Source organism: Ixodes scapularis, unplaced genomic scaffold, assembly GCF_016920785.2.
Source record: "Ixodes scapularis isolate PalLabHiFi unplaced genomic scaffold, ASM1692078v2 PGA_scaffold5__190_contigs__length_132052651, whole genome shotgun sequence".
NCBI classification, from domain to species: domain Eukaryota; kingdom Metazoa; phylum Arthropoda; class Arachnida; order Ixodida; family Ixodidae; genus Ixodes; species Ixodes scapularis.
The window spans coordinates 53,077,140-53,086,868 of NW_024609880.1; the positions used below are offsets into that span (position 1 = coordinate 53,077,140).

General features: G+C 47.0%; 1 protein-coding gene across 1 annotated transcript; it reads left to right on the top strand.

Annotated features, from left to right (window-relative positions):
• The first annotated feature begins 3,476 nt into the window (after positions 1-3,476).
• Positions 3,477-8,343, top strand: LOC115326568 (tudor domain-containing protein 1). Its single transcript, XM_029987514.4, has one exon. It carries the CDS (start codon positions 3,817-3,819, stop codon positions 6,148-6,150), a length of 2,334 nt encoding a protein of 777 aa, XP_029843374.3. The 5' UTR covers positions 3,477-3,816; the 3' UTR covers positions 6,151-8,343.
• The last annotated feature ends 1,386 nt before the right edge of the window (positions 8,344-9,729 follow it).

The window sequence follows — 9,729 nt, forward strand, 5'->3', positions numbered from 1 at the left end:
GCTGTGTTTGAGACGTCGCCTCCTTGTGGCCTCTTTTCTTCTCGTCCCTTTTCCGAAATACCCCAGTCTCGGGTTAAACAAAACTATGGTTAACTTCCACCAGCTCGCCTGCACCCTTACAATTTTTTCAGTATAAAAAGTGCAAGCACACTTTTCTGCGAGAGCTCGGTTCCATGTATCTCTAAAGCATGTACCGCTATATTCCTTTCGAGCCTTTGAGCTTTATGATGCTGTCACTAATTATGTATTGTTTGCTCGATAGAGAATATACATTATATTTTCGATGAAAAGTTGGCCTTGCCTACTACAGTTGAACCTCAATTTAATGAAGTCACCGGGACCCTTTAATTATTTCGTTAAATTGGGAACTTTGTAAAGTCGAGGAAGGGAGACATCGCGCGTAGGCTGCACGGAGAATCCGAATTTGTTCATTACATCAGGAAATTCGTAAAATTGGGTTTCCTTAAATCAAGGTTCAACTGTATAATGCTTGAGGCATGTCTCGTCTTCATACTGTTGCCGCGGGTATATTATTTCCTAGCAGCCATACTCGGATAAGGACACTTGCGTGGAATATGATAACATCGCAATATTTTCCTTATAGTATATTGTATCTGTATCAACTTGCCTCAATGGCCTTATGATCTCATTCTGAAGTGTACGCTTTGCCCTCTGTTACAACTCTCAGCTCATGGTGGACAGTACCAGAATCCAGTGCATCAAATCGCATGTGCTTGTAAGGGATACAAAGAACCTTCTGGGAGTTTGAGAGTGGCAGGCAATACTTTGCTTAAAGATCTAGTTTCTTCAAAACCTAAAGTGAAGCCACAAACACTGTCTTTTATTAGCGAAATGTCGTCTGCTACTGATGACTCTTCCTCAAGTTTGTCTGACCAGTTTTGACTACCTTTGTGCTTTGTGTGCAAATCACAAGTGTGGTATTTGAGGAAACATTAACCATCTTGTTTCTCCTCAAGCAGTGCTGATGCAGTATGTGGATTTTATATTTATTTCCTGAAAAGAAGGCACCAATGGTGAAGTCAGGGGAGGATGCAGGAATTTCCTGAGGGAAGGGGGGGGGGGGGGGGGGGTCAGGTGTTGGTCAGCATACCACATGTGTAGGAACCCCCTCCCCCTCTCCTTCGTTTTCTGCTCTAAAATTTGCACAAGCAGAAATCAAGAGGGGGGTCAGGACATCCAGACCCCCCCCCCCCCCCCCCCCCCCCTCTAAATCCGCCCCTGGGTGAAGTAACAATTAGTTGTCATGTTTGTAGGCCAGAATACACTGTTTACATTAATTTTAACAAAATCTAGTCAAATGTAAATTGTTTGGGCATTTGATTCTTACTATAACCATAAGAGTCATTGGCATTTTTCGTGGTTTTTGGTGTTACATTCCTCAAGGGCTTGTTTAAGTACTGTTTATTACACGTGCTAGAATGATGTTGTGATATATCTTAATGCTATTTTATATTGGGTTAGATTATGAATTAATAATGTGCTAAAAATGTTTTTTCAATGCCATTATAAATAAAGTGAAGGGAAACAGGGGTTTACTCATCTTCTTTATTTACATATGCTCAGTGAACCTGAGAAACAAATATAAAAATGTTGAATAAAGCTGCATCAACTCGACAGTTGTCATCTTGTTACTACTTGAACATAGGGTAGTTTCATTAGCAGTTGCATCATGCGTTTTCTTTTATGCTGCATGATGTGGATGTTTCAAGGCAGCTGCACCAAAAGACAATCGTGATGTGAATGACTAAATTACCTCTATGTGCATGCATAGCAACTGAGCACACTCGGAGGTAAAATTGCACTCTCTGCTGGAGCTTTTTTTATGTTAATTCTTACTGTTGCTATTTCTGTGTGTCGACAAATATGTTAGAGAAGTGTATATTGTTTATTAAGTCTCTTGAATTGGTCTGAATTACTGGTGTTTGTAGAGGAACACCATCAATGAAAGTCCTTCATGACGGGGTATAATAAGATGTTTGTCAACGACACAGGATCTATCTCGCACACATATTGTGCAGCACAAACATCGCCCACAATATTAATTTTTCTCGGGCCTAGGCATCTACCATAGAATACTGTGCATCTGCCCACCCCCAATATTTGAAACACCTGAAAAATTATGCACAGTACATATATATGTATAAATGATGGCCTCACATGCGCTTATTCCCTATATTTTCACGATTAACTCCAAATTTCGGTACCTATTGGGCAATGCAGACAGTGTCGGAGGGGATAGGTGGCTTAGTGTATCAACGCTCCACTGCTCGGAGTACATAGGGCACAAGCTCCATGATCTGCAGAATGTATGGTTCCTGAAATCAATCCCAACACCTTTCCATGTTGATAAGCAGACACCACAGAGTTTTAGCGCTCCGTGGTGTCTTCTTTCTTTTTTTCTTGTCTTAAAGGGATACTACAACTAAATTTCAGCACTTATATTTTGGTCTTGGGTTGCCAAAGGCATGGTAGCGCTTTTTTGGACGAGGACAAAAGAAAGAAAGACAAGACAGACACGAGCGTTGTCTTTCTTTCTTTTGTCCTCGTCCAAAAAAGCGCTACCATGCCTTTGGCAACCCAAGACCAATACCAACTAGCCCAGCATATAGGTTTGATATTTTGGTCTATATGTATTCAGAGGAGCAGTATCACATCGGACACACCGATATCTTGTTAAAAGAAGCACAAAAAGGAATTTTAAAACAAATTAAACGATTAGCAAAGAGCACCTGGTGGATGTCGCTAATGCCTTGTTTGTAATGCCCGTCTAGGAACCTTGAAAGGTAGTGACTCTAACTGTCTCGCCCACTAATCTACAATAGAGATCAGTGGTCTCGCCTCTGGCCACCACGAGAGAAGAGGAAAGGGAGGAACTCCTCTTTCCCCGAGAGTTTCTTTTGTATGTCCCAGAAGCAACGAGGTAGCCCAGAAGTCGCTATTGTCCCTCTACAAGATTACAGAAGATTGTAACCCGTCACTCAAAATTCGTACAAAAGCAGCCGCTTCGGTGGCTAGAAGGACTATAAGGCCATCCTCTCGACGCCAGCCTCACCGCAGCTTTGTTCGTCCTGAGACGAACTACGTCACGGTTGCGTCGGATGTCACGTGGTCTCCACTGGCTGCTAACGTTACCTGGCTGCTCTCCGAGCGCTTGCCAGGTTGGGCCGTTTATAACGAAAAATGGAGCAACCAGGCTCAAAATACCAACTTGTGATTATCATTTACGGATATTGTGGGTCATGTTCAACCTATTTTTGAACATGACTGGTATCTTTCAAATTTCGTTGAAGTATCTCTTTAAAGTGCAATCATTGTTTTCTCGCGTTCATATTCGAATCGTGGCGGGTGAGAAACAAAAAAAAACAAAAAAACTTTTGACTTATGAGCTAGGTGGCGCAAGCTACCGCCCGTTAAAAAGGGTACAGTTTAGAGCCGAGTATACAACCATTAGCATAATAACCTGATTATCATCCATTCACTCGTCTTCGTCTTTTATCGTGTTATCGTTTTATCAACGCAACGAGGAAGTCTTTGTTCTTCCCTTATTTTTAAGAAGAAGACGTTGCACAGTGGAACAGTTCGTGTCACGCGATTAATTTCACGCGTCTGTGTTCTTGTCCGTGTGAACGAGTGTTTGCCTTGTTGGTGGTTGCGACGACTGATTCCGCGACTTGACTTGCGCTGTACTTTCCATTCTGTCCCTCGCACCGAAGCAGCTCCCTCACGTTCCAGTCGGGATGGGCAACTGACCTCGGTATCCACCCCGAGGTTTGGGTGACTGCAGCCGACTCCAAAATGCCCGTCGCACGGCGACATGTCATACCAGAACCCACTGACGTTCCGATACGTGTCCGTGTGTCGGTTCAGGTAACGCATTACGCGAGACCCACGAAACTGTTCCTCCGCTACAACTTCGACGACTCCGACGATGACGGCGTCCCGAGTCCTGCGCCAGGGGTGTCTCACGTGTACGAAGTTCACATCGGAATGTTCTGCCTGGTTTTCGAGGAGAAGAGCCAGCGGTTCCTCAGGGCCCAAGTCACCGACGTCCATAAGAACCTCAGCGGCATCCAGGTATCGGCCGAGATTTTGTACGTTGACCGGGGAAACACGGACATGATAGGGCTCGACTGCGTTTTTCCCATCACCAGAGAAGTTTCCTCGAAGCCCAACATGACAGCCCCGTGCTGCCTTCGCAAGGTTCGGCCAACGAGCCAGAGTTCTCGCCTTGACCTGCAGCGGGTCTCTCCGCACAGCCAAGTTCTCTTCGACGCCATTTTTTATGGGATGTCGGACGCCGGAGTGTACGACGTGGACTTGTTCGTGAGAGATCCAAAGGCGCAACCGACCAATCGCCTGAACGTAGCTGAGCTTCTCGTGCAGCACGGGTTTGCGGAGTTTCTGCGGTACCTCAACGTGACGGCGCCGACCGACGTGAAGACAACGAAGCCGCTCATGAACGGCAAAAGCGTTTCCAATCACACGGGCGCTGGCGCTTCGATACAGGCGTACCCAGAAGCGGTCTCGAAGATCGAGTACACGCCTTGTGTCCCATCGAGTCTTCCGCCCACGGCTGTGCCCGAAGAGAGCTGCTTTGAAGTTGAAGTTACGTTCACGTGCTCGCCCGACTTCTGGTACGGCCAGCTTGTTGGGCTGAGAGGACGCTTAACCGATGTTCAAAGAAATATTGCAGGATGTGACCTGGAGCCCTGCGCTGCCTCCGAAGTTCGCAAAGGGAGCTACTACATCTACAGAGACCTCGCAGTGCAGTCTGCGGTCAGGGTGAGAGTCGAGGATCTGGAGAAGGTGGGATCACACTTCCAGACACGAGTTTTCTTCGTCGACTATGGCAACCGGAAGACAGTCAGCTCTTTGTGCCTTTACAAGATGGATGCCAAGCTGGCACAGCAGGGCCCCTTGGCTTTGAGGTTTCAGCTAGCCGGTGTCGAACCTTGGAATGCTTGGACAGATATCGACGTGAAGCGGTTTGCGCAGCTGACCCATAGTGAGTCGCCGCTGGTAGCCGTGGTGACCAGCAAGGAGAAGAGCAGCGATGATTACGGAGACTACATCTTTGTTGTGAATCTCAAGAGTAGAACTGAAGGTGACATTGCAGAACGCTTGATCAGAGATGGACATGCACGAGCACCGAGTCGGAGAGAGTCCCTCATCAAAAGAATTGACAGATCTGCCATCGAAGACTTCAGTCCCATGGACGAAGATTACCACAACTCTTTCAACAGTTACAAGGTCGACACAGACGATCCTGGAGTGGCCACTGCAGACTTTGCTGTGAAGGACGAAAGTAGGATATGCAAGTTCTATAGCAACCAGGGCTACTGCAGGCAAGGCGAGTACTGCATTTACAAGCACATCCTGGGTGAAACGAATTCCATGATCCTGCATGTCAAGGAGGAAGTTCCCACATGCATGGCGACCCTCAAGCTCCCCAAGGAAGGCTGCACAGTATTGGCACAGGTCTCGTATGCAGTGAGCCCTAGCAACTTCTATCTCATATTTCCCTATGGCCATAAATCCATCCAGAAGCTCATTGAGAAGGGATCGTCAGCTTCCAAAGAGAGATTTGAGAGTCTCATGAAGACCTTGCAAGTGGCCTGCAGCTGTAGCTCCTTTAATGAAGACAGGCTGGTACACAAATCTGAAGGTGAGCTGGTAGCCGCCAGAAGCAGGGACGATGAGCGGTGGTATCGTGCAAAAGTGGTTGGTCTTAGCACCGAGAGGAATGCTGTGAGAGTGGCATTCCCAGACTTCGGAGATGAGGAATGGGTGTCTGCGAGCTGGGTTAAGACGCTGGAAACGCAGTTCCTACGCCTGCCCTTCCAGGCGGTGCAGGCGTGCTTGGCCGACGTGGAGCCTAAAGGTAGTGGCCGTGAACGTACCTGGAGCGCTGAAGCATGTGCGGCTTTTGTGGAGTCTACAGCGGGAAAAGACCTTCTCGCTGAGGTTGTCGGCTATAGCGAGAACCTTATGCGGGTCAAGCTGCACTTCTGCGAGTCTGGGAAGCTGCATTCTGTGAGCAGTTGCCTGGTAAGCAGCTGGCAGGCACAGTTCATGCAACAGCAACATCAAAGTAGTGGCTCCGGTAGGAACATGCCATGTCCGGCTTGATTGACAGTGCATGTTTTATAAAAATAACACATCCTTCGTACGGTGCAAAAAAAAAAAAAAAGCCAAATAGAATATTTGTTTAATTCTTGTTTCACAGTGTTATGGTAAAGCCTTTTTACTTCATAGCTGCCTGCCTTCTCTACTCGATACTTTTTCTAATATTCCTTCAGGGTTGTTTAAGTTTTGCATTCCTTCTTTTGTGTTACATTCTGTGTGCTCAGCCTATCTCATGGTTACTATTGGCAGCAGATATGTGCTTTGGTGCGCATTCTAGGAAGTGATGTTGATGGGCATGGGTATACCAACCGGAGGGCAAGGCATGTGTTTTGCCCCCGCGAAACAGCCGCCACTGGGCAGGGCAAACACTGGCCGGCGGCGCGCAAGGGATACCGAGGGCACTGCTCCCCGTCCCTGGGGAGGGGGTCATCTGGTTTGCCCCTGCCCCCTCCGGTGGCATAGTGCAAAAGTGGTTGGCCTTAGCACCGAGAGGAATGCTGTGAGAGAGGCATTCCCAGACTTCGGAGATGAGGAATGGGTGTCTGCGAGTTGGGTATGTTATCATACAGGTCCATTTCGTGATCCAGGTACTGGCTGTGATTAAATAATATTCAATGAAAGACTGATTCATAACATAATATTGTACCTGCTGTTTTTCATGCCTTGAAACTGTATCCATTACTTTTTTCCTGTATTTCAACATCCCCAACCCCTATACACCAACTCAGTCTGTAAACAAGCAGGTTATTGTACAGAAGCTGTGAGCACTGCATGCATGTGCAGGAGCTTGCTTTTCGAAAAGTAAAGCATCTATCTGCACATGCTGTGTTCCACAGGCAGTGCCACTTCCTTTGTCATTATGTAGAAAGGTTAGCTGGTGTGAGCTGCCTTACCTGTGCCTTGGTTATCATTTAATTGCCAGTTTTTCTTGCATCTACCTTCCTGTCGCACACTTTTATTGGAACAGAGTTGTTATTCCTCACGAAATACTGAAGTTGGAATTGTTATGAAAAACTTAATTGCCCTGTTGTGCTGATCGTGAACATTGAGTAGCAGAGCCCTGTGCACCCTTGTGAAAGGAGTGCTGAGCTCTGGAATGTGTCCCTGGTGAAAACATGCTTCTCTCCATATGCGACATTGCTTAAAGCACTTGTGCTTTAAGCCAGGCAATGCCTGCCCGTGCCAGGCTAACCGCTCCCTTACTACTGCCACTGTCACTCCCATAGCTCAACTTCTAGCACTTTTGCATGAGTCATGTCGTAAACATTGCTGGAAAAATCTGCAGTTTGAACATTCCTGTTTGAGTATGCACTAACCTCACTAATGTTCTTAAAACTTGTCACCAAAGCATACAATGGAAAATGGTACTTGGGAAGAGCACCATGAAAGCCTCAGAATTGCAGCTGAAGTTTTGCTTAGAGATTGGGCTACCTTAGAGCACCAGCCCTTTCATGAACAATCTGCTTGCATTCTAACTCTTCTGAAATGAAGCGTATTTGTAGTGTTGCTGAAAAGATATTAACATTTTCAGCATTCTTTTGTATGTATGCATTGATCTCACAAACCTTCAAAAAAATATCACCAAAGCATGCGGAAAACAATGCTTGGGAAGAGGCTCCATAAAAGCCTCAGAATTGGAGCCAAAGTTTTGCTTTGGCTCCAATTTTGCAAGAGGTTTGGCTACCTAAGAGCACAAACCCCTTCATGAGCGATGTGCTTGCATCCTAGCTCTTGTCAAATTTAGTGTCGCTGGAGAGATCGAACATTTTGAATATTTCCTGTGCATATGCTTTAATCTCAACAATCTTCTAAAACTTGTCCCCAAAGCATAGAATGGGAGAAGCACCATGAAACCCTAGAATGGCAGCCAAATTTTACCAATAGGGTTGGTTACCTTCGAGCACTGGCAAAGAGTTCTCATGTCGGGACATCAATCTTGTTCAACCAAGACAATATGGCCATGTCGCGTTCCACTTTTGTGGCCATTTAGACTGGAAAGTTTAACTGATAGATTATTCCAGGACTGTCGCAAAGCCTAGTCTGAAGACAAGGCACCAACACTGTTATATCGGAAGTGGGACATCTACTGTGACATTTGAGTAGTCATCTTGTTTGTGGCATTGTTTCCTTACAGCACTTTGTATTGTCGTCAAAGTTAATTTTGTTTTTGAATAAAAAATATTTATATTTTTGCACTTGTCATTTTGTGCATGTGCCTCTCACCTTTACAACAGCAAACCAGATGTGGCCCAGGGACTTGTAATAAAATGAAGGACAGAAATCCTTGTAAAGGAGAGCTCCCGTGAGGCAGGAAGGGGAGAAATTGTACTAGAACACGCGGCCTTGACGTCACGCAACTGCGGTGGCGCTGTCGACGGCACAGCGCATGCGCAGACGTCTCACTTCACGCAAATTCGGTTTCTGCGCACGCGCAGTGCCCACACCTGGTGTGGGCAAACGCGGGCTTGTTTGTAAACAGCGTGTCGGTCTATAGGGTTCCACATCAGTGGGAGAAAGATACAGAAAGGGGTTGTAATACACTGTCTAAACATTTGTGTTGATACGCTCATATTTTCTTGCACATGTGCCATACAACTCCTTGGTTCGATCGAAATTAGATTATGCTGGCAGTCTGGGACCCGAAAGCAAAGAAGATCTAAACTTGAGATGGTCCAGAGAAGAGCAGTTCGTTTTACTTATGGATAGCGTCTCCAGCTTGACGCTCGGCCTCCCCCGATTCTCCTGCTTAGCGAGTATGGCGGAACTGCTCGCGATCTTGGCTCGCGAAATGTCATTTCCAAATGCAAACAACTCTTCACTGCCCCGACATAGTGTCGCAGCCGGTATGGGATTGTACTTTACAGGAGAGTTTTAGTATTGCGCATAGAAGCAGACGCAAGCGGTTTGCGTTAGGGTTGCGTGCCTCACGTTGTGCGTGTGCTTCATCGCCATGCGCCATCCAAGACCGCGATTTTTGGCTTGGCGCACGCGCAGTGTGGAACACGCAAAGCTAACGCAAACACACAAAATAGGGAGTTTTAGAATAGCCCACGCTAAAGCTTTGCGTGCGCAAATAGCGTCGTCGCCACTGCGCATGCTCCGAACGCAAACCAGATTTTGCGCTTTGCGTGCGCAATTTTAGCGTGCGCTATTTCTCAGAAATAGCGTGCGTACGCTAAAAGTCTTTGCGCTTCTCCAAGGAGGATTCGTGATGAGAAGTTGGCTAAAGCCAAGACGAGCAGGGTCGAAAGAAAGTTACACCATCTTCCCGTTCTCGAAGGTCGGGTTCCGCCGCTCGCTTCGTACGTTTACGTTGAACTTCACGGTCCCGAACCTCAGGTTCTGCTGCTCGACGTTCACGAACCAACGCGGCTTCCCGTTCTCCAAGGTCGGGTTCCGCCGCTCGCTTCGTACGTTTACGTTAAACTTCACGGTCCCGAACCTCAGGTTCTGCTGCTCGACGTTCTCGAACTGCCGCTGCTTCACGTTGTCGTAGTTCAGCATCCGCCGCTTCTCGTTGCCGTAGTTCAGGGTCTGCCGCTCGCTTCAAGCGTTTGCGCTCAGCGTCGCGTGCCCTTCGCT